At 40.0% G+C, this 25,965-nt stretch overlaps 1 protein-coding gene across 1 annotated transcript in view; it reads right to left on the bottom strand.

The window, feature by feature from the left end:
- Positions 1 to 11,933: 11,933 nt before the first annotated feature.
- The window catches only part of EGF (epidermal growth factor), a 61,434-nt gene continuing 47,402 nt past the window's right edge, over positions 11,934 to 25,965 (bottom strand). The window contains exons 21-26 of the mRNA XM_061993396.1: positions 22,496 to 22,646; positions 19,658 to 19,822; positions 18,650 to 18,752; positions 15,123 to 15,225; positions 12,940 to 12,942; positions 11,934 to 12,187 (exon numbers count right to left, since the gene is read on the bottom strand). Coding sequence (XP_061849380.1) covers positions 11,973 to 12,187; positions 12,940 to 12,942; positions 15,123 to 15,225; positions 18,650 to 18,752; positions 19,658 to 19,822; positions 22,496 to 22,646 — 740 coding nt within the window. The 3' untranslated portion in view covers positions 11,934 to 11,972. The remainder of the gene's footprint in view (positions 12,188 to 12,939; positions 12,943 to 15,122; positions 15,226 to 18,649; positions 18,753 to 19,657; positions 19,823 to 22,495; positions 22,647 to 25,965) is intronic.

Below are 25,965 nucleotides of genomic sequence, written 5' to 3' on the forward strand. Positions count from 1 at the left end.
ACTCTTCTGTTCTTCTCCCAATCCAGCGATGATGTGGCTCAGCCCTGTGCCCAGACTGCTGCACCAATAGGGTGATCTTGCACTGGCCCTAGCTCAAGTAGATCTGGGCAAGTCTCTGGGCACAGCACTGCAGGGCATGACACAAATAGACTTTGCACAGGAGAAGATTCTCCTGCAACTAAAGAGCTGCCTGTCTCAAGATGTACAAAGCTGAGAAAAGAGACACTGATAAAGCAACATATTGTATAACATCAAAGAGCAGTTAAGTAGCAAAGCTGGGTACATAACAGAAAGTTGTTGGATAATGTTGATTAATTTTTCCTTGTAAAGGTCAAAATTAGAATGAGTTTGATAGAATATGAAGATCCCTTCCTTGAGGTCCTGCTCTTACTGTCCTGCTAGCTTGATGCTTTGGACACAGGACCCTCAGCAAAAGTTGACACTTATGTTTAAAATAATGTAAAAAGAGTTGCTTTAAACTACCAGGAAGAGACATGTAATACCACTGGAGACTGGCAGAGTTAACAAGGTGAGGGAGCAATAATCCTCCTCTTTTTTTTTTTTCAATTAAAAAGAGAAAAAGAAGGAGGGAGGCCAACCCTTGGAATTTCAACATATGAGAGAAGATAATTTGCAAGACTGCCATGGTCAGTCTCTGTGCCTAGCTGAAGGGAATATGTGGTTTCATTTCAGGTCCTTTTGAACTGTTTTTCATGTCAAAATTACATATTTGCTGTAATTTCTCTCTCCTCCAAGATTTACTGAAACAAAGGAAACATTTGAATGAGATTTGAGACAACTTCTTTCTCACCCATCAGGAAGGTAATCCTCAACCTTCAGATAAACACAGGCATGTGGTTTCCAGTATTCTCACTCCATATGTCTTCACAAACACCAAATAGATCTAATGTAAGAGGATGCCTTTTTTCCCCATAGATCAAAAGGTTACAGTGGTGGACCTTGCCCAGGATGATCCAGATTTTCATCCATATAATGCCTTCATTTGAACTCCCTATAGAAGTACAGAAATCAGGAGGCAGGCTGAAGGTACCAACCCAATCCAGTACTTTTGATCTCAGCAATATCAGCCATAAAGTGAAACAAAAGCATAATGCCCAATTTAGGAGTTGAGCTTTACAGGTGAGCATTTGCAGCATTTTGACTGCTGTAACTCTGAAATGAGGAAGATACTTCACAGTGGTGTTTTGTCCTAAGTCTAATTCCTGAAGAAAAATGGTATTTGATGCTTTGAGTCAGCTTTCTTCCTCCAATATTTTGGAGTAAGCACTACTGAATAAATGCTATAGCTCTGAAATCTGCTGCTTAAATGGTGCCCTGCTTGTGGGTTTGAAATCTGTCTTCAAGTGCTTGTGTTCATACTGAGGTTAGGGAAATATCGATGAAAGAAGAAGGAACAGCTCCTGCAAAAGAGCAGGAAGTAAAAACATACCTAGACAGCCAGGTTTGCACTGCACCTCCCCGCCAGCCCCAATTAAAGGAAAATTTAATCTGTGTGTATGCTTTCATACAAGGAATTTTTGCTTGTACAGCTGTTTCAGTCACAAATCACACCTCATAGCATAGTGACCCCTGTTTTTAGGGTAGATCCAGTAGGTAGGCAAGTTTCCTCTGCTGTAAAATGCAATATAAGGTGAAAACTTGAGGCACCAAGCTCAAGCAGCTTTGACACAACCGAAGCCTCCTTATTTCCTTTATCAGCCACTAGATCTGGCACTGTCATGAACAGGTCAGGCAAGGACACCAGCAACTGGACTGACAGTTGCCAGGTCAGGTCCACCACTTACTGGCTGAGAGTGTATCTCTCAATGCACTTGCTTTTCTTGCTACATGGCTGGATACCTTCCCAGAGCGAGGGGACAGGGGGGAAGGAGGGGGAAAGCTCTACGTAGGATTTTCCCATCAGAGAAGGGTTGGGATGTTCAATTAATTATTTTCAAGAAAGCAAACACTGAGCTAAACAAGTTTTTCTTCAAAATCCCATTGACATACCAATGCAACATTTAACATGTAGTGTAGAAAAATCTATATGAAACACTGCAGTGTTTCTTTCTGCCATAAATGGACAGAAGTTATACATAATGCAAAGCCATAAATGCTGACAGACTTTTGTAAGAATGTTTACATTTATTTTTCACAGCCTTGAGAAATCGATCAGTGAACACATCCCATGAGAGACTGCATTTGGCCCTGAAATATCATCCTGAGAGACCATACTTCTCTCTTTCATCTGACACATTTTACAGAGGGTATCAGCATATGGATTTGCACCTCAGCTGTGTCATGAACAAAGAATTGCTATTGTTTTAATATGCTACTCTGGGACGTTTAAATATTGATATTGTCAGGTACTACTTTACAATTCCCATTAGGTTTGTTGTAAAGCACACATTTATGAAATAAAATATTGTTGTATTCACCCATAAAACTCTATGTTGTAACAGTACTAAGCATCTGGTTTTAATCAGAAGTCAGGAAATACACAGTTTGAGCTGGAACTCCATCCCTTCCTAAACTCGTTGTGTTTAAATTCTGTGACTCAGATGTGAACAGGTTCTACAAAATTCCCATTGCCCTCACTGAAAGCTAAGCACAGCAGGCATGCAGATTTGGAACTAGGTGATATATCAGGCACAATTCCACTTTTTAGGGCTTACTGATGGAGCAACTTGAACAGTCTTAGTAAAGCAGGACAAAGAGACAACACAGAACATGATTGCTAAAGGTTTACACAGCGGTGCTACTATTGTGAAGCAGGTGCATTTGAACTCAACTTTCAAATCTCAGTTTTATCTGAAAATTGTTTAATGATTTCTAAGATTGTGTTTAAATTACCTTAACACTTCCTTTCTATAAAGCCACAATAGGGATTTTGCTGCTAAAACACAATCAGGATTGAGCATCAAAATAATCTTTATTGTAAATCTATTATAAATTGGTTTGTTCATGAGTGAAACAAAAATCCATAGGAATAAGAAAAACAAATTAACGTAACACATATAAATAAAGTTGTTGAATTAATGTTAGACCGACAGTTTGTTCTACTATATACCTACTATTTGCTTATTCATGTAAAAGGGGCAGGGCAGGGGGTGAGACTTTTGTCTGCTCCCACAGCTGAGACATGCCCTCAGTTGGAAGTTTGATTAAAACCTAGACCCCAAAACCCTCCCCAAGAAAATAAATGGATTTTCAAAGTACAGGAAGGAAGTCTAATGAGCACAAACACTCTTAAGATGTAAAAAAAAGGAAAAATGAGAGCTCTGCAAAACTGAGGCCTTCAGTGGCATCCACGAGAGACCTCGGCAGGTTCTGTTCAGCTGTGATCACATACATTCACATGACTCTTCTCTGAAGCTTAGACAAACCCAAGTGATCTGCAAAGTTCTTTAAGAAAAAACTTTGCAGAAACTCTTGAGGTGAAAAAAAAAAAAAAGCTGAAGGTCTCATAGTCTCATACCACCAGGACTGGATCTGTGACTGGAAATCTTACATATATTTACTCTGTCTCTCAGGTTTGGCAACATTAATTATCTATATTCAGCAAGAGGGAGTTGCTACCATAAATTTCCTATCACTTCTCTGTCCAGCAGCCAAGGAGACAAATTGTACACTCACAGATGTATTTACCTTTTAAAGCTTTAACGAAAAAAATGTATCCTATGGCTCAGAATACCAGTAGATGGATGCCACTTTCATCTAACATCTAAAATACTGAAGCAATTTACTGCTGTGTCCTTTTAATCCAAATGGAAGGGAAAAGTTAAACTAAGTTATACTTTTTTGGGACTAGCTAAAGTTTCTGTTTGAGAAAGTGTTAATTGATATTGCCTGTTAGTCACAGTGGTGAAGAAGACAAATGGTCTTCCTAGATAAATCAGTGCATTTCAATGGGGCTTAGGTGGTCACTTAGTAAGATAGTCTCTTAGTAAGTCTATATATTTCAGGTAGGTAACCAACAAAAGGGTGTGGATTTTTGATATATACTTAGCTTGAGTGTAACAGTGGCCATGTGTGCAAAGCACAACCCAGGGTGAATATAAGTTGCAGGGTGGGTCAATCACTGCCTTTTTCAGAGCTACTGAACAGAACCCAGAAAGGCAGCACAGAAGGCATTCATTTACAGACTGAAGCAAAAACGAGGCTCTGTACCCTTGGAAATAGCTTAGTTGCTCTGAAGGCTACATTCAGCTTCATGATATTTCTTGGATATATCCATTGTCCATTCATATTATAACATAATCCGTTCCTTAAGTCACTATGTGCTAATGTAAAAACAGAAACACACAGACACACACCCAAAAGAGCCTCAAAACATTGCACTGGAAATGGTAGTTTCACACATGTAAATAACAGGAGAGATCTTTAAAGAAGGGTTTACTTTAATTTATGTCATATGAGAAACAATCCAGAATTGTCTTCAGGACAACCTGTTTTGATGGATCATTGCCTTTAAACAGTTTCTTCATTCCCTCATCCTCTTCTAGACCATCTGCAGAATAAATGAACTTATTTTTATGATGAGGAGGTTTGAAACTTTGCAGCCATTGTCACTTGAGATGTTTCCCATCCTTCTGGGCATTTGTTCAGCTTTAATCTTTTCAAAGAGGTAGTCTGTAGATACTTGTTTTCTATGCACAGCATGAAGGATAAATGCAAACCCTTAGTAGTATACTGAATATGATTTTGCAGATGGGAAGCAGAGGGATACTACCTGGGTTACAAAGCCATCGAAATATTTTGCTAAATGACTTGTAATAGAACAATGGATACTGAAGTAGCAAAAATCAAGCCAGAAGAAAAAATAAACATTAAACTGGAAAAACGTGAAACATGAAATCTATCCCTTTTCTATAAACATATGTGGAAAGAATAACACCTAATCTTTTTATTCTTAGATTCTTCTTTCCCCCCCTCTACATTCCAAGAGAAGATCTGTAAACTTTTGGCTGTATCCCTCTCTCTTCTGTTGTTTTCCAGTATTAGTGCACTCTAGCACACATTCTTTCCTAAGACTTCAGACCAAGTCATTTGTTAGGTTTAACTGTTTAAAGAATCCCACCACCTTCCTCCGCTCATAGCAAGCTGGGTGGCATACAGCATACTCTCATACCCCAGCTTACAAACTACTGGCTTGGCTGAAATCTTTAATTGAAAAGACTCTTGAACCAGACTTCACACTGCATGCTTTGTGTTACTGTAGGTCAGAACACCTCACATTGATACAATTGAATGCTTTTAATGCTCCCTTCATCCTAAAATATACACGGAGCCAAACATACTTGTGTTTTGCTTATTGAAGCCTCCTGATGCAGAGTTTCAGTACCTCTGTTCTGCAAAGCATTTCTAAAATCTTAGATCAGGATTGGCTTATCACTACACATATAAATAGAGGGGGAACTCGCTTCCCCACAAAAGAGTAGCACAGTTGAACTGTGCACAGTTTCAGATTTAATTTGGACTCTATGGCAATTGAGCTGTAGACAAAGGGCCAAGTTTTAACAAGAAAGATTAGTTATCACTCAGAAATAAAATATTGAGTTAGGATGTACAGTACCCATTCTTGTCCTGTAATAATGTGAGACTGAGGTTAGATTCAGATCTGGTGTAAAATGAGTCAGTACTAACAACTGTGCTAGAGCTGTATCCACTTTAAATAGGTCTTAATTTGTCTCTGGAGAAGTAAGAAACTTAAATCTCAATCAGCTTGATGCCAGGTCTACTGATTTTAATGTTATTTTTTGTAAGAATAGCCCTTCTGTGGGAATCTCTTTCAAAGGTCAAAAAACATGCAACAATGAGAGCTATTAGAATATAGGTAAGAATTCTTGTGCCCTCCTCTCTTTTTTTCCATTTCTGTTTTTAGTTCGAGGGGGGAGGAAGCTTGCAAGGACCTGAGTTGTTTGTCTGATGCCAACCCCTGAGTGGCAGAGTGAGGATCAGAACCAAGAGCTCCTGATTGCCCACTACTGCTCAGCAGCAGCCTCAACCATGTGGCTCTGAGGGAACATTATACAGGCTGCAGAAGAAGAGTAGGAAGAAGAAGAAGAAGAAGAGTGGTTGAATGAAGACTTTAGGTTTGGTTTATTATTACATCCAGCCACAAGGTAGGTCAGATTCAAATCCAAGTGCCTTGGCATTTGGTAATGTTTAGCTCTGTGATCATGATTCACTCAGTATTAAGAAAAATGGGCTCATAGTGTGTTTTGATGTACTTCCTGAAATTGATACTGATTATTAGGTATGGGAAAGGAGAGAAGAAATATAATTACAACATATAATAAGCAGTAGAGGATGCTTTGTTTTATAGCTTAGTCTACTGGTGGTTGTGGGTAGTGTTTTTCTGCATTTAGGCAAACAAAACTCTTAGAGGTCAAAAATCATTGTATAAAGATTAAGGATACTGACAAAGCCAAATATTGGACAGTTAATACCATGTTTAGGCTCTCATTTAAGAGATTTGAAGAGATCTATGCAATCCTAGTTTTGGTCTGTTCCCTTGACCTGGATTAACCTTCTTCCTATTATCTGTATTTTAATTCCAAACACCTCACTTGAATGCGACTGTATCCAGGTCTCTGCTAAAACCTTTAATGAGCAACACTAAGATCAGTGGAAATAAGTTTAAACTCTATTATTATTTCATACAAACACTGTAGGGATTCTTGAACCTCCCATAATTATTAGTGATTTTGGTCTCCAGTGAGATGTTCAACATCTGGCTGTATTTAGTTTTGGGGTTTTTTTTTATGGTTACCTTTCAAGAGGTGTTTAAAATACATGTTTCTTTCTCTTAATTCACTATTTATAGGCACACACACTGCACAAAGGCTGCACAGAACTGGGCCCAGCTGTTGGGTTTTTTTTTTCAAATGAGTATGCAGTGAAACAGTCCTGGAAATCTTAGTCTAACTATTTCTATTTCTTTCTTGAGACCAAAAAAAAAAAAATATATAGCACACTTTCACTGCTCTTACATTAAGACTTACTATTGTTAATGGACTAATGAAATATCAGCTGTGCATTCTCTCAATTTATTACATCACATTGAAATATATTGTTATGTGCAATAAATATTAAGTAAGATCATACCCATTAAATTGAGAATGCTGTTCTAAAAAGTCAATATAGCACAAAATCATGTTAGATTTAATCCATAAAAAGCTCACAGCTGCACAAAAATTCCTGGGTCATGAAACTATGAAGTCATTCAATCTTTCTTTAAAAAAAAAAAAATTAAACATCTCTTTTTTTATGGTAACTAGTTCTTTTAAAAATTATTAATTTTTCTTTTAACCGTTTACCTCATATTAATACCTAGACGATTTATTAACAGACCAGAACTCCAATTGCTCTTTTTCTAGTAGCTGCTTACGTAAAAGTGAGAAATTCCATTACATGGTGTTTTTGACTTACTTTTAAAACCATTCCAAATTGGTTTGGATAAAGGCCACATGGGACTGAAAACTGGCTGGCAGGCAGGATCCCAAAACCCATCATAAGTGTGCAGTGAGGGTTAGACTAGGGATAACAGAGACAAGACTATCTGTGAACTGATGCTCCTGGGAGGCACATGCTGAATACTTGGGAAAGTAGCAGTGTCCTGTAGCAGTGCATGCAAGCAAAACCAAAAGTCTAGGACTCGGTTGTTCTTAATTTTAATCTTCAGCGCATATCCTAACTTGTTACCCAGTAAAAATGCAGCTGCCAGACTACAAGGTCTTGATCTATGAAGTGCAGAAATTCCTTCTTATGCTTAGATTTAGCTTGTGTCTACTAGAAAGCAAGAGTCAGAACCATCCCTTCCCAAAAGAAAGTACTGGCAATTTTAATTGTAACACCTAGATTTGAGGAGGTGTGATAGTGGCCAAGGTCCCCAGGCAAAAGGACTTCTGCATCTTTATAGGTTATTATTACAGCATTTTCCCCACAAGTCAATTTCCAAAGTCTTGAAATTGCAGAATATTGAGAGCCTCTAAAGCTGCTTAGAAAAGAGTAAGGCTTTTCACTGATCTGAATCTAGTCCACCTCAATGTTGAGGAGTGCCTGAAAGTTAATCCCATGATGAATGGTCTCCACAAAGTTGGCTGTTCCTGGTCCACATCAAAACTGGCATTAAACAGAAGTCTCAATAAAAGATCAGAGCAATGTGAGCCAACTTAGGCTATCATCCTTGCAGATTGTCTCTCGGATGCATTCCTGGGGCTCTGAGGGAGGCTTCTAAAGCCACTAACATCTTTCCTTTTCACATGCACAGAGATAAAGATGGCAAGTTGTCAGAGAGTGAAGCAATAACACCAAGTGTGTCCTGAAGACTAATGGACCAGTGTAGGCATCACCCTGAAAAAACGTGAGATAAAATGACTCTCAATAAGACAAAACCATGCAGATGCAGATGCTTCCAATAATCTCATTAAGAATTTTTTTTTCCCCTAGAATTTTTTTTAATATATTTTCATCCAAAAAGAGATTACCAGGATGAGCATTTTTTGTGTGAGCAGATAAACCTCTACAAGACTGGAATTGACTGCAAAAGGGACTGATAGTGAGATGTGTTGTGCATTCCTATGACTAGAAACCATTGTGGTGCCAATGTCTATTATGAATGAACAAGAATCATTCCTCAGTTGTTTTTAATGAAATCTAGCTTTAAATAACTGAAATGTCAATTTTATTACAATCAGGATATACTAAAGAAACTTGCTTTCTTCCTTGCTCTTCACAATAGCTCAATAGTTTTCTTCCTTTAATCATTTAAATGTGCACAAAAAGGAGTATATGACTTCTACTGGCTTATTAGCATGTATAACTAAAATAAGAAAACTTAATCATATTCAAGCTGAGATGTACCTGTGAGCTGCAGAAGGTAATCCTCATTAGTATAGATTCTCTGAGCAGTAAACAAAAAACCCACAACATCTGCTTGACCTGCGCCAAAACATTACACACTGTAGCTTTATGAAACCAATGGAGTTATCAAAGAATGTGACAAGGGTTAACTGAAACTAGCATTTTGGATTCTCTAATTTTTTTTAAAAAAGGACACCAGGGATCTTTTTTGAATTTTATTTTATAAATGAATAGCTTTATAAACATAAAAATAACCCAAATATATTATTTTTTGTTGAAATATCATTTCAAGGTTTTACACTAAAGATTATTTTGAGTTTAGAGAGGACTTTAGGAAACTTTTAAATCTAAAAACACCATAATTAAAAAAGCATATCAGGTTGGTTTTCTGTAAAGAATATTATCAATTTTTAAATTAGATCCTTAGACTTATGGAAAGCAAAGTAAGCAAAACACAGGGTAGAATATGAAACTAATTTGTAAGGAATCTGATGAGCCTTTGTTTAGACAAGATTCAAAGTTACAAATATTTCTTTCCTTTGATCAGAGAAACTTCCAACTAAATACTGACTGTCATTCAACACAACACTTCAATTTTAGGCATAAAAACATATTTCACCAGAGATAATCAAAGAGCAGGGGTCAACTTTATTTTAAGATCTAGCTCTCACAGAAATAAATTGCTTTACTGAATTCTCATAGAATCGTAGAATGGTAGGGGTTGAAAGGGACCTCCAGAGATTATCTAGTCCAACCCCCCTGCAGAAGCAAGTTCATCTAGATCAGGTCGCATAGGAACATGTCCAGGTGGGTCTTGAAGATCTCCAAGGAAGGAGACTCCACAACCCCTCTGGGCAGCCTGTGCCACTGCTCCCTCCTTTCACAGTGAGATAGTTTTTTCTTATGTTTAAGTGGAACTTTTTGTGTTTCAGCTTCATCTCATTACCCCTTGCCCTGTTGCTAGCTACTATAGAAAAGAGGGATGTCCCAACCTCCTGACACCCACCCTTTAGATATTTATAAATGTTAATAAGATCTCCCCTCAATCTCCTCTTCTCCAGACTAAACAGCCCCAGTTAAATCGGGACCTTTATAGCTGGTCTCTCTTCCTATCAAAATACTCAAGATCAGTGTCGAACCCTGAAAGATCAGGAAATCTAAACAAGACATTTTGAACAAGGTTAATGGACTTCAACTATACTGAACTTAAAATCAAATCTACCAGATATTAGTGGTTTAACCCAGTGGCTGTCCTCTACTGAACACAGTTTAGTCTGCCAACTCTCTTCAACCATTTCTCTTGATATGGAAGTACCCTTTTTGTTATTCTCACAAGAGGATGCATCTTCATTGCAAGCAGTTGCAAATAACTTCTGGAAATGTCTATTTTACATTTATTCTGAATTCATAACTGAGTGATTACAAAACAGACTCCACAATTCAAAATCACCAGCAAAAATTGCCTTAGAAGACAAACAAGTGACAACTAACTCTCTATACAACAGAGCATTATGATTTCTGTAATTCAGACACCTTGTGCTCAATGTTTTTAGTGTTTATACCAACATAAATCAGAACTGACTTCTCAAAGTAGCTCAGGTGTGTAACTGTTTTGGACGAGAGCTAAGGCCTTTTCAAAACTCTTTCCCACCATTGGTCTACAGAGCTGGTAATCAAATGACATCCCATACCTTCCTGTAAGGATTCTATAAACCAAAAAAGTAGGATAAACACACAAATTAATAACATTTGTCACTATTATCCAGCTAATGAACTACAAGGAATACTAGTGGTGGGCACTATAGCAGACATTAAGGAAGCTGTCTGATAGTTACAGCAATGAGCTGAGAGGATTGAGAGATCCTCTACAATAAAAACTCCAGGAATCGAGCTGATTTCCAGGTATCTTCCAAAACATTCTGAAAACAGCCTTAGGAAGTCAAGATCGGTGGTGAAAATCACTTAATATGATAAACAACTAAGCTACAACTCTGTATGCAACAGAGCTTTATAAATTAGTTTATTCTTAGTAAATAACTGGAAGGGAACTGTAACTGTTAGAAACCCAGTTACAAGAAAAATTGGTGATGTTTTGCAATTGTTCCCATGGATTTTATCAGGCAGCACAAATGAGTTATGTGGAAGTCAAATCAAATTGAGGGGCTTTTTGGTTGGGTTTTTTTCCCCTTCCTGCTGTTCTTTTGGAGCAGCAACTGGCTGGACTTCTTTCCCCACACTATGTCCTACATAATGAACCAGATTTTGCTGACAGATACATTTTTCTGAGGCAAGGACAGCTCCAGCACGTGTTCTCAAAGGGCTGAAAGCAGGCCCGCTACCTCAGTACAGAAACAATCCTGTAATGCCCTGAAGAACCAGTGTAGACTGAAAAAAATGATGGAAGAATCCCCTTCCCCCTCAAAAGTTACTTCATGCTTCACAGATGTGTCCATCATTAATATTATATGCTCATAAGCAACCCTCCAGTCAACCAAACCTGAGAAACACAAGGTCTGATTTGGTGATCACTTACATAAGCAAATACAAGAATATCTCCAGTGAAGTCCATGATGTTACACTGGCCTGAAAGCAGTGTTGGTGAGAAGCTTAAAGTGTCTATTAACAGCATTTTAATTAAAATATTCATTTTTAACACGTTTTTCTGCATCACCTTCCATTCCAGTTTCTCTGCAGTTATCACTGTGGCCCATTTTCTAGGCAGTTTCTGGACTCTGTGTATATGTAAAGACCACTACTTGGAATAAAGTCCATTGGAAAATTTGTCAGTTATCCCTGACAAATCACTCACACATCTGTTTTCCCCTCAGCGTCCTTTTAGCAGGCAGTTAATGAAGTTAGCAGCAGTGACCCTTAAAGTGATACTTACACAGTACTCATTGCTAATACATTGCTCACAGTAATTCTTCCAAGCAGCAGTGACAAGCAAGGAGTGGCAAGGACTTCTCTGTTCTGTTTCCATTTCTCTCTTTTTTTCTAAAGCAGATTTTAACAGAAAAATGAGAGGTGCACTCCATTGTTTCATGAGTTCCCATTCTCTACTGACTTCATCCTTCCTCCTTTTCCTACTCAAATCCAAGCTGCTTCTAGTCTGGCTGCATCAGCAGGCTGGCTGGAGTAAGCTTGCAGGGCTCCCTTTCCAGGAGAGGCTTGGGATGCGTGCTCCAGGGAGGCTGGGGAGGGCCCTTTGTCAGTCCCATGAGCTGACAAGATTTCTCACCAACAGGAACCTCTTGTTGACATCCTTGTTCCTTCACTTCTGCCAAAGTATCTGGTGCTTTGTCACATGTTATAGGCTGTTCTGTAGAAAATGGATATGTATTACTGAAAGCTATACAAGAATCTTCACAACTAAGCAAAAAGAAAGCTAATGTCAGTTTTGAGAGAGGAAAGCTTTGAAAGGAAGCACACAATTGAGTTCAGAAAATTACAAAACCCAATTCAAGTTAAAAGAACAAAAAAGGAGGCAAAGTCAAGAACTTGCTCCTGATTTTAAGACATTATTGTCCTAAGCAAATTACAGTTTTCTGTTTTAATACATAAGAACAGGAAAAGGCTTGCTTGTCACACAAGGACAACCTGCTTGTCAAAATTATAGAACCTCCTCCAGATTCAAAAGGTCTTAGAATTTTATTCACTGGCACAATATAAGAACTTCCTTTAACACTTCAGAGAACACATCAAATCATTTACCAGCCTTTGTCTAAAATGGTTGAACCACTTTGCTAAAACTTTCAAGTAAGGAAAAATCAGACACCTGTCAGTAGAAACTTCTGTTTCAATAGCTGCATCTGATAAAACTATAAATGAAGATAGAGCCTCCTAATGGGAAACATCAGGCTTCCTTTGTTGGACAATACAGTTCTACACATTTGCAATATTAGTCCAACTAAGTAAACGTGAGGCATATTTTCCACTGATGAATAAGGTGACTTCCTAACATATGTCTAAGGGTAGGTTTGAGATGATAGCCTTTTCTGGTAAGGGGGAATGGGCTGTAAATATGGCTCCTGTAAGAAGTTGCTCACAACTCTCCCCAGCTCTGAGCCAGACCCACTTCTGGGGCTGAGCCAATTAGATGCCTCCACGATCACTTTTTAAGAAGAAGCCAGAAGAGGAGGTTTCTTCCCCCATCTTCCTCCATCTTCTTCCTTCTTCTGCCCTTTCTTCTTCTTCTGGCTGGTGGTGGTGCAAGGAGTAGGAACAGTGAGAGAAACAACCATGTGGACTCCAAGGTCAGTGATGAAAGAGAGGAGGAGGTGTGCTGGAGCAGAGACTCCCCTGCATTCGGTGGAGAGAACTGGTGAAGCTGAGATTTATTTTCATTTCTTTAAAGACCCCGCATTGGTGGTAGAGACTCATTTTGATAATGATCCCATATCAGGGGTAGAGACTCATTTTGCTACAGCTGGCCCCAGTCCAAGGGCAGTGATTCACTTCACTAAAGGCCCTGAGCCAGGGACAGTGATTATGGCCGGAGGAGGCCGTGTCCTGTGGGGGAGACCCAACCACTTCCCTGTAGACCCCAAGCCAGGGGCAGTGATTTTCTTCTTTAAAACTACGTCCGGAAAAGGCCGTGTCCCGAAGGAGGGACCCTTTATCACTATGGCCAGAGCAGGCCGTGTCCCGAGGAAGGGACCCAATATCCACATCTGTAACTGTGGGGAGGAACCCACGACAAAGCAGCTCATTAAACTTATGCCCAGAAGAGGCCTTGTCCCGAGAGAGGGACCCTGCAACTGCAGAAACTGTAACCGTGGTGAAGAATCCAAGCCAGAGATATTCACCAAGGACTGCGTCCCATGTGAGGGACCCTGTACCGGCAGAAGCAGCAGCTGTTGGGAACAACCCACACCAGAGAAATTCATTAAGGACTGTGTCCTGGGGGAGGAACCCCGTGTTGGAGCAGGGGAAGAATGCCAGGAGTCATCCTCATCTGAGAAGACAGAAGCGGCAGAGCCCATCTGTGAGAGACTGACCACATCCCCCATTCCCTGCCACCCTGAGCCATTGAGGGGGGAGGAGGTAGAGATATTGGGAACAGTGAGCTGGGCCCGAGAAGAAAGGAGGGATGGGGGAGGGAGATCTTAAAGTGCTGGTTGTAATTTTCTCATCATCCTACTCCCTTTTTGCTTTTATTCCATTCTGTTTCTTGTAGAATAAACTTTCCTACTTTCCTCTCTAAGTCGAGTACTGGAGTCTGTTTTGCCCAGAACCGTAATTGGCAGCGAGCCCTCCCTGCCCTTGTCTTAATCCACAACAACCTTGCTTATCTTGTTACTCCCATTTTGCTGGGGCCTCTGCCATCCTAACAAGGGTGGGGGTGAATGGGGGCACCGAGCGAGAGACCGTCGTGGTGCTGCTGTGCTAGCTGGGCCAAATCACAACAATGGGCAATTCTGAAAATCTTGCAAGATGCCTGTCCACTCCAGTATTCTCAAACCCTTTGGATATTCTAAGTGACTGATGCAAATCAAATTTTCTAGTAAGCTCTGTTGTTAGGAGGTATATGTGGTAAATAAGATGGTTAAGGATATCAGTCTTTCTCCATCACTGTTCACTATCTGAGCAATAGGGAGAATGAGTTGCTACCTATAAGGCAACACTTTCTAAAACTCAGAGTGGCTTAGCTGGTAACCTATGGGCCATGGAAACCTGCTGTGTATCTCTGTGGTGCCTGCTGCCTTTGCACCAGAGATGAGACACATCTCCTCCATTCATCTCATCTTTGTTTAAGCCCCAAACGTTCCCCAAGCAGTCAAACACTTTGTTTAATACAAAGAGCAGAACTGTAGTTGCTGCTGCAGAGGAAAAGATTTCTATGGAGACCTGGACTCCTCACACTATTTTAGTTATCCTGCTTGAATGAATAAGACCTGTCAAAGTATATTTTTTCACAGATATATATTCCCCATCACTATGATGAGCAAAACTTCTCTTGCTATGAAGTAATGAAGTTCTATATAAATGCAAAAATATGATATTATTACTATACAAGAAGCACCTGGCTTCTTATGAGCATGAAAGCACTGTTGTAGTGTAATTTCATGTGATAATCTGCAAAGTGAATGACTCAATGGTCTCTTCACAGAAACACAAATATGGCTTCTGCTGTGCGCTGCAGCTTTAAACAGGCCAGAAATATAATTTTGATTTCTCTGTCTCCTCTATCAGCCACTGCTCCTGCTGGTAACAAAGGTGAGGAGAGACCTAATAAAGAAAGCAATCCTACTCACCATATTCTGAAGGACAGGCAGGATGAGGATCTGCTGTCTCACACTCAATTAGATCAACCGCCTTAGTCTCCAGAGGACTGTTGTACTCCTTAACAACTGCAATCTGCAAATACATACAATATGCACAAAATATGCAGAGCCCAAATTAGTATAAAAAGAATTGAGTTTCTGAACCCCAAGAGGAAAACTAGAAGGACCACATGCTCCAATCACAGCAAGGGGAAAATGTCACCCTGGCTTCTGGGATGACTCTTACCCTGCAGATAATTAAATGTTTGAGTTGATGACAGCCCCAGTCTTTGGAAGGTGTGTAGTCACAGTCTAGTAAAGAACTACCCATTCCTTGTCTTGCAAATCAACCTTTCCTGATGAAAGAATAAAAGTCCATGAAAACCAACCCTCTACATAGAGCTGAGTGCCACTTTAAAGTATCAGAGACCTGCAACCAGACAGCAGGAAACCCTGTCAGACACAGGGAAAGAAGCGAGCCTTCCTTCCTGGTTCTGCACCTGAAGGGTGGAGTTCTATCATCACACAGAGACAGTGAAAGTGATACCTTAGAAGCAGAAGATGGAATCCTCTGAGGAACTTGCTGAAAAGACCATAAGAAAAATAGAAAAACAAAAAAAAAACAACCAAGAAACTAGGGACAGAGCAAAGCAATGTGAAGCACTGTGTTGAAATAGCATAGAAGGAAAAACAGAAACCCACTAAAGGGGGAATGTTTAAAGAGCAGAGACGCAGATGAAAAGAAACTTACTGTAAAAAAGATGTTCCAACAAAAGAACACACAGATTCAATAGACCTGGTTAATAATTAGTGGATTTGTGTGGATAGAACACAGATGTAACAGGTCTGACTATTTAGGCATCAGTACATTTACATAAAATCTGTAGGCTTACAGCTGGTAGCCCATATGTGACAGACCTCTGGAGGAGATTCAGCTACCCACAATTCTGCCAAATATCTTTGACTTTGCAAAGCAGAACACTTGCTGGATGAAAAGTCTCAGAATAGCATCAAAATCCAGGCTTGTGCAGAAGCTTACATATCCCTAAGACAAACCTAGCCTGGTTTATGAAACTCTATTAAAAATGTGAAAAAAAACCCAGGCATATTTTCAGATAAATGTAGACTTATATAGCAGAACAGAATTAAAGGTAGAAGTGAATTATACTTGGGCAATTTGTAGATATAGTTTCACTACCATGACACATAACATTTGATAGGTGTGATTGCATAAAAGCTTGTTATCCTCTACATTAACCTAGACATGTAAGAACGAGAAGGTCTTTGCAATTTCTGAGCAGTAATTTTGTGGGCTACAAAAGCAGTAAATTTTGTGAGCTCTTTGTGTTTACTGCATACATATAATCCAGTTGCCACACAAAGTCCTCCATTAGGACTATTAATGCTGTGTAAACCAGTAGCACCCAGAAACCTATAGCAGTACTTTAAGAGCTGAGGAACTACAGTTTTATGTCCCTAATGTATTAAAATTCCCTTTCTACATAAAGCTCTACAATAATCCACTCTGGATGAACTGTAGAAATGGATGACTTCCCGCTGTTTTTGGCAACTCTACAGTTTCTAACCCAAGTGTGTGCCTGCATGAAGCTCCAGTGAACTTAAAACTCAATGGCTACATCAGTCTAGAGAAAGTCACATGCATGAAACCACAGGAGTCTATTACTGTGTAAGCAGCAATAATTAGCAAAGGGTCAGTGATTTGCTCTTCCAGCCTGCAACAAGCCATTTACAACAAATTAATTTATTAATGTATGTGATGTCTCCCAGTGCAAAAATGCATGGGGAAATATAACACGTGTAATAAATGAGTAGGTTGGATTTGTTTTTGTTGATTCAGTCCATTGTTTAGCTGTCTAATTACTCCTAGATTCAGCAAAAATGTTATTGACCGTTAACATTAACTATGGGGACAACAGCAGGTGGGGACATTGCTGATGAGTTGCAGACTTCCTAGAGCACTGCTCCCAGACAACGAGCTGTTCTGAGTCCTAACAAATGTTTCTGATTTTCCCAGCCTCAATATTTTGCAAGCTGTGGTTTTTGTCTCGGCTGTGAACAAATGGTGGCACCACAACAATTGAGTAAATTAATTCAATTGTCCAGTACCAGCCGGAGCAAAGTGAAGGTAATAAAAGGTCCACAATAGTATGCAGTTGACTAGCTAAGGAACAGTATGCCATAACTAGTGTCAAGTCAATTTAGTACTCCCTACATGTGTTTTATAGTGTGTTTCAGTGACTATCCACTCACAATTTCTGCCCAACACTCAATTTAAACCGTTTGCAAGGCTTTCTCTGTGCTGATTAAAAATCCTTGGATTTGCACTCTAAATATGACGTGACATTCAGTCCCTCAGACTCCCAAGTAGAACAAACTTATCCCTTTCTGGACTCAAAGATTTGGAGCAGAGTGAAGCTTTAGGCCATTTAAAATCAAATTCTTTTGTGCTCATGACTATTATGCACGTGATTTTTGTACCTTTATGGGTGTAGTTGAGTGTGGAAGGCTTTAAAACCTTGCAGCAAGGTTTTTCTATATTAGAAAGTGCATTTACCATAGTAAAAAAGCATGTGCTTCACTAGAGTTTATTGCAAATCCTGTACAAATATAAACTCTTCCAATAGTCTTTTCCATTGACATAACTCTGCTTGTTCTGAAGAGTGTACACAGCTTAGCTATTGTGATGCTATCTGTACAAGCATTACGATACCTACAATACAGCAGCTTATTCAGAGATGAATATAATGTGTGTTCAGAAAAGCTTTCAGAGTCAGTCACGCCACTCTGAGAAAAGAGTCTCAGATTGGACACAGAAGTAGACACAGATGTCAATTATGTCACTTTTGCCAACTTCAGGTTTCAATTGCAGTCACCTGACAGTGTAATGTCATTTTAATGCCAGTGAAAGTCAGGTCCTTGGACCAGATCTTATGGGGCCAAATTCTCTGATGCAACTTCAAAAATGGCAACAGAAATAGGCCAGTAGAACCTACACCAGTGCAAACCTGGTATTTTATATTCCCTCCCAAACTGCCCAATAGCATCCTGGTTGGTTTTTGTTACAAGGCAGCAGCCTCTATTACAAAAACACTGAATTTCATCAACCCCCAAAATAAAGTTCAACATCTCATGTAGCACACAATAGTTGGCTTCCAAGAAGCCTTTTTTACGAAGGGCATACTTTCCTGTGAAAATAACTCTGTGATATGCCATGTCATCACATTGCCATTTCCTTAATTTAGAACACAGTTCCCCAACTGTTGTGTTCAAAGCTAACAATAACACTGGCTAATGGTTGCAATACATCCAGGCAGCTGTGAACTTTGAGGGATAACAATGAGGTAAGATGAACTAGGGTTCATAGCAAAGCACTTGATGACTCTAGCAGTTATTTAATATATTTAAGATGTGAATTATTTGATGGATAATCTCAAGTGGATCCCTAACATTCTTTGATCCTTCCTGCTTCCCTCTCCATTCCACATTAATATAGTTACCCGAGACTTGTTGCTAGTAGGTGTCACGTTCTCGTTGTCAGCACGGCTGCTGGCATATCTTATCGCTTCTACATATAGATTTTTCTTATACAAGTTTTGACTTCTGCAACAGAATAAAAGCTGAAATAAATTATTTTGCTTTGGGAGTAACAGATGCTGCTTCCTTTCACACATTATTGTATAGGTATTTATGGAACAGATATTTTTTATTTATATTTGTTTTTCATTGGTTAGAAAGGGTGTATTACTGTCAGTCACTTCACCGTGGTTAAAACAGACAGCTTGTCAGAAACAGAAGTCAGTAAGAAGTGAACAAATGTTTGTTTTAAAATACCATCTGTAAAGGGTCATTAATTAGAAAAAACAATCAACATCATAATTTTAACTACTCCTTCCATTTTCTTATACTATTCTCTTGATAATACATTCCTCTTAAAAAGATATAGGTTTCAGCCAATATAACAAACGGCATTTGTGAGTGAAGCTTAAAATAAGAATTTTGTCTTTATTTTAGTACACTGTTGATAGTTACAATTATGAAAGCTGCCTCTGCATTCATTTGCATGAAAAACAACGATTTCTGAAATTACTGTAAAATAAACAAACTGAAAGCCTCAAAAAGCTTGGAACTAAGGCATTTCCAGGAAAAATCATGTTTCAGTTTCAGACATCTAGAGCTCTAATAGGGAAACCAAGAAAGAAGTAAAAAGCATGCTCCTGAACTCTCTCAGCAATACAAATTATGTCTCCTTTTCAAACCTAATAAGATCTATCCTTCTTTCCCCCAAGACAGATGTCATTCAGTAAAACCAATTGAGTACTGCAGGCAAGGGACATGCCAGAACTTTCCATATTATTCATAGATCCAAGTACTGAAACACAGAAGAGCAGCAAGGACAATATGATGATTTCCACCAGCCCATGTTCCTCACCATGAACCCTCTGTGAACATCAGCAGCCCCTCAGTCCCCATGCCACATTTTCACAGCCTGTACTTGGGAGCACTACCTGTGGCAGTAGGCTGCCAGGGACCCCAACAGCAGGAGGAGGAACAGCACTGCTACGGACACTGTGATGGTGATATTCCGCATCTTCACCCTCTCGACGTGCTGCTGCTCCCACCACTCTAGATCGCTGAACTGGCACCGCTCCCCCACGTAACCTGTCACACAGCTGCCAAAAGGAAGTGAGTACATTTAGTAACTGGCAGAAGAGGAAAAACCCCAGATCATCGCTTCAGTCACCTTGTGTACCAATTTACCCCTGGCAACCCCTGTGGTTGAGTTTAGTAGTGGTGAAGACAAAATGACTTTAAAGTAATGACTGTCAAAAGTAGAATTCAGTATGAAAAGACTTTTTAAACTCTAAAGGTATTGAATCACCTATAGAGTTATACAAAGATATTTTAATTATAATTCCAGATTCCAATGGGTAAAGAATTAAAAAAAAATAGTTTTCTCTTAAATCCTGCTGTGTGATTAGCGTTTCCCTAAGATTTTTAATGTAACTATTTCCAGCAGCAAGCTTCCTTAACACACTTTAGAAGGGGGTAGGACTAGATGGTCTCTAGATGTCCTTTCCTACCCCTACCATTCTGTCATTCTGTGTGAATATAGGACTTACTCATATTTTCAGGGTAATTTGGTTAAAGGAATCAAATTTTAATTTGAACCCTAACACTAAAATAAAAGATGAATTAAGTATTTTTTTAAACAAGCCATCTCACGTGGGTTAGAAATCTCTTTGTAATTTAGTTTTAATGTAAATTTCTTCTGTAGGCAGTTTTTATTTATTTGTTTGTTTTTACTTCTGTAAAACTCAACATAGAAATATTTTATCAGTGCATGAAACCCTGAAATAAAAATTCCTAGAAGGTTAGAAATACATCAAAAAGAATGTTGGCCTAGTATTAGGCTAAGTCCAAGGAAAGAGACATAATAAATGTAAAAAATGAAAAGTCTACTCAATTCAGAACAATCAGCAGCATAGGCTCAAATTCTCCTAACAATTGATACTAGTCTAGTTTTACACAAGTCAAAAGAGCTAGTTAAATGAGCAAAAGAATCAGGATTTGACCTGCAGCAGCCTTTGTCTAATGTTTTGAAAATGTATCTTCAGCATTCGTTATTAAATTGGGCACAAGCACTCTGTCACAAGTTACAATGTATGTATATTGAAAGACAGGAAAATGCTAATTTTTGCATGTAAGATCACAATAGATTCTAAACAAGCTAGGAGACCTCCATTCCAGTGTAAGAGTTTTTATTAATCAAAATACAAGTCACATTTGCTATGCTTTTTTTGCTAGATCTTTTCCCAGCTAACACTTTGCCATTCCTTCTTTTTGGTCTTTAATATATTGCAGCCTACATGAATAAATGCTGCCATCTAGTGAGAATTCTGCAGGGTCCATACACAAACCCTGGCCTCCAGGAACACAGCTAAGCACAGTTGCTCCTTAATTTTTTAAACTGCTTCCACTTCCGGAACTGAAGAATATGTACATTTTTATTTTTGTTAAGCACTAATGTCTAAAAGAAAAAAAATATATATGATCCCAGTTGTAGATTCTTCACTTTTGACAGGAGAAACTCGATGTAAAAAAAAAAAGTGTTCAATGCCTCTAAAATTTACATGAAAAATTCCTAGTAAATACCAGAGATGACGATGAGTCAATTTCCTTTAATGGCTTTGCCCAAGGTCTTTGCTTAGAAAATCCGTGGCACAAAGCATCCACTTCATTCACATATATGTGTATAAGATATATTTTTTCACATTCCTGCTGGTACAGATGTCTGTAAGTGAGGAAACCCTCTCATATTTAAAAATAAGAAAGCCTAGGATTTGACAGTGCTTATAGGAATGGCTTGATACAGAGGTTCATGCAGTGCAATACAAGGAAGGGGTCAAATAAACCCCTCAGCACAAAGCTTGCTCTCCTCACTCCACAGTTATACCAGGGCCATTAAAGTTACTGAGACAGAAGGAGATTTGCCTACTATGGACCAGCATCCATCTCCTGCCCAGGTCCTCACTTACCAGGTGAGACTCCAGGGGAGAAGGCAGGCACTGCATTTGCCTCACTGCAAACACCCCTATGCTTGATTTTGAAGAAAGATAATAACATTCAAACATAATCAAGTTACACAATTAAACTCCAGCACATGGGACTAGGCTAGCACATTGACCAGGCCAAGGATAACTTCTGAACATATGACATTCTCTTTGCTTTTATCAGTAACTGCATTTGGGGAATCAGATTTTAGGCTTCACAAAAATAATGTCAGGAAGGAAGTCTCATTTTTGAGGTCTCATTGCTACACTGCTTATTTTTAAGAGGACCATCATGTTGTACCTCTTCTGCCAGGTACCTAGACTCTTGAAACAGGGAAGAGAAGGTGCTAACACCAGACTTCTCCCTGGTGCTAATCAGAGGGGATATAAGAGAGGTGTCTTCTTTCACCCCAGTGAGTGCCACACACGACTGGCAAGGCCAACAGGGAGGTACAAGTCAGAACGGTACATACAGAAGAAACAGCAAGCACTTCTTTCATAAAGCCATGAGCACTAGCTAAGTCCTTTAACAACTTATCTCACCTTTCCAAAGCAAAGAATTGAGTATTTAGGAAACTAATCCAATTCTAATATTAATTGTAATGGGTGTGAATGGAGTAACCACTTACAGAAACTTACAGTGATCACTTACAGAAAAGACCAGAGTTTAACAATAACTGCCAACATGAGTGCTGAACAGATAATGTCTGGACAAACATTTCACTATCTGCACTCAGCTGAGCCCTCAGGATAACATTCATCAGCATAGACAATACAAATTTTTGTACTTACTTGCAGGCATAGTCTTGTAGGTCAGAAACATAATTGCACACTCCCCCATGGAGGCAGTATGACTCATATGAAGGAGGACATCCTACAATATCGCCTTCCACAGGGAGTGTAGAGTATTCATTGCTGACAGTGGTAGCAAACACAGTAGGTTCTGAAACACAGGATTTCACAAGGATATTTCAAACTTTTGGCTGGATTGGTAACATGATCTCTCAAAAGAGTTCTAGAACTTTCAGATAGGGAAGTAGATAAAATTCTCCAATTTCAACCAATCAGTTGAGTTTTAATATTTGGTTGTGTTGCTTATCAAATTTATGTACACAGAACTTTGGTTCAAAATACTAAATATGCATGATTCTAGGATTGACATACATAGAGTGGCTGTGTTCTCTTCAGATGTGTCAGCATGAAGACTGCAACGACTATCTAGTTACTTAGATGATTTTTGCAACTTATGCAGCTTTAGAGTATGGTAAATCTCTACCACGTAATCTCTATCACACATAAAGTACTAAGAGTCGTATGTACAGGTGAAGGGTGAGTCATGCACTTGGATCTCAGACAGAATTTTCACATGCAATTTGTTCTTATGCCATTTAGTGCTACTCCACTGCACTACAATTGATTGTTTCTATGTGTGACTGTAGATCATATTTTTTTATTGTTTCAGGCTAGCTCAGGTACAGATAACAGTATTACTGGGTAAGCAGCGAACTCTATTGACCCAGTGCTTCAATGGGTTCTGTAGCCCTCTCTGAACTGCACACACAGTCACCTGCATCGTTATCCAAACCTTAAGGGTAGCTCTAATATCTCTGCACAGCCTGACCTGTACAGGCATGCCCTTACAGGAAGGAGCTCTTTCTTGTCTGCTTTGAGACTACAGCAAATCTATAGGTCAGAACCAAATGTCTACATGGCAGAGAATTTCTAACACTGTGACTTAGCAGAAATGCACCTTATAGCTCTCACACATTTATGCAATCAGTTTGATGACTCACATCAGTTTTATTGCGACAAGACCTTCACTGACATTTGGTTTTTAAAATTTCATTTGCAGGATAACTTCCATGGCAAAGAGTCTGAGTAAAAGGGGATGATACTTGTTCTAGTTTAGCAAGGAGCAGCTTTTGGCTTAGTAACAGGGGGAGCGGGTTGCAGTGAAGACCCGTTAAAGAGTTTGTGGACTCTCCCCCAGCTCCTGGGTTCAGACCCACCTCCGGCCCGGCTGGGCCAATCTGGCGCCTCTGCGATCACTATTTAGGGGACGGGAATTGGAATGCGAGGCAGGAGGTGTATGAGTGATAGAAGATGGAGGCGACCACGCGGACCCTTCAGCCAGAGAAGGAGGAAGGAAGGAGAAGCAATAGACCAGAGACTCCTCTGCAAGCTGTGGCTGGAATGCAAGCTGTGCCCCTGCAACCTATGGAGACCCAAGGCAGGACTGAGAGTTACCAGCAGCTCCATGTGAGTGAGCCCGGACGGGCGAGGGACTGTGTGGGGAGACGGCCATGGCCCCGTGCTGGAGAGCCTGCACGCCACAGAGCAGCCCCACACGAGAGGCAAAGAGGAGCTGCAGCCTTTGGAATAAGTGCGCGTCGGAGCAGCCCGTGCAGGGCTGCCATGTGTGTGAGTTACCCCACGGGCTTGCAGGGAGGACTGGTGTGGAGTTCACCCGTCCTGAGGAGGAACAAACGGCAGAAGCTATCGGGAACAGACTAACTGAAACCCCCACTGCCTGCCCCCCCGAACCGTTCAGGGGGGGACAGGGTAAAAACCCCGGGATCAGGGCTCTGAGCCCGGGAAGAGGGGAGGTGTGGCAAGAAGGTGTTCTTAAAAAGGCTGGTTGGACTCTTCATTGATGCATTACTCTGTGTTGTTTCATTTTGGTTATGTTTTGGGTTTTTGGGGGTATGTTTTAGTTGACGTTGCATTAAATTATTTTCCTCTTTTCTTCCCCAAACCGAGTAGCCTGGTCTGTTTTGTCCTGAACCTTAAGCGGCAATTAAGCTCTCTCTGCCCTTGAGGAATTGTCAGCCACTTCGGTACTCGAGGCTAATCGTGGTCTTTGTTCCCTGATGGGCCTGAACCATGACAATACTAAACTCAGGGAGTGCTGCGACCTGGACAGGCTGGAGAGTTGAGCTGGGAGAAATCTAATGAAATTCAACAAGGGCAAGTGTAGAGTCTTGCATCTGAGAAAGAATAACCCCATGTACCAGTACAGGTTGGGGAATGAACTCTTGGAGACTAGTGTAGGGGAAAGGGACCTAGGGGTCCCAGTGGACAGCAGGATGACCATGAGCCAGCAATGTGTCCTCGTGGCCAAGAAGGCCAATGGCAGCCTGGGGTGTGTTAGAAGGGCTCTGATTAATAGGCTGAGAGAGGTTCTCCTGCCCTTCTACTCTGCCTTTGTGGGACCACATCTGGAATATTGTGTCCAGTTCTCAGACCCTCAGTTCAAGGACAGGGAGCTGCTGGAGAGAGTTCAGTGCAGGGCCATAAAGATGATGAAGGGTGTGTAGCATCTCCCTTGTGATGAAAGGCTGGGGTGGCTGGGGCTCTTTAACTTGGAGAAGAGGAGACTAAGGGGTAGCCTCATTAATGTTTACAAATACTTAAACATCGTGGCCTCATCTGGACAAGTTCCTGTGTGACCTGCTCTAGGTGACCCTGCTCTGGCTGGAGGCTTGGACTAGATGATCTTTCAAGGTTCCTTCCTACCTTTAAGATTCTGTGATTCTGTGAGTGATTTCAGTGAACCCCACATGTGTGACTGCATTCTGCAAAGAAAGTTTCAGCTTGCTAAAAGAGCTTATTAAGCAAATAACTAAAACTGTGTTAACACTTACGAAGATATAGGATCAGACTTGCAGCTGAGAGACCTAAAAGGCATTACTTCCAACTCATGCATCCTTTAAAACCATCATTTCCTGAGTGATACCTGAAACCACTGAAAGCTAAAGCAACTAAAAACAGGGTGGGGATCCTGATAGGTGTTCTGTTTTGAAAAGCCATGATTTCCTTCTGGGATTGGGTTTTTGGGTTTTTTTTTTTCAGAAACACATCTTTGACATTCACACAGTCTTCCTCCATCATCAGACAGTCATTTGATCTGGGGTGAAGTTCAACCCAATGAAGAGGCTGACACAGAGTAAGACTATGAGTCACCACACTGAGGCATTGAAATTAGTATCAGATAGTCACTAGAGCTGAACCATCAGCTGCTCCTTTCATTAATCTGGTAACTAGATTTTCTAAAGAGTTTCAGTATCCTTTTGAAAAATTAGCCACTATATCTGAAACACTAGCTTATTCTGATGAATTACATAGGACTTAAATTATGTGCTGTTCTTGTGCTAGCCAGAGGGGAAGAAAGCACAGAGAGTTTGGAAAGTGATAGACTGAAATCACTTCCAAAAACATTACCTCCAAGGAGCATTTACTTCTACTCTTTATTATAAAGGCTA

The sequence above is a fragment of the Colius striatus genome, chromosome 3, assembly GCF_028858725.1.
Source record: "Colius striatus isolate bColStr4 chromosome 3, bColStr4.1.hap1, whole genome shotgun sequence".
Classification (NCBI taxonomy): domain Eukaryota; kingdom Metazoa; phylum Chordata; class Aves; order Coliiformes; family Coliidae; genus Colius; species Colius striatus.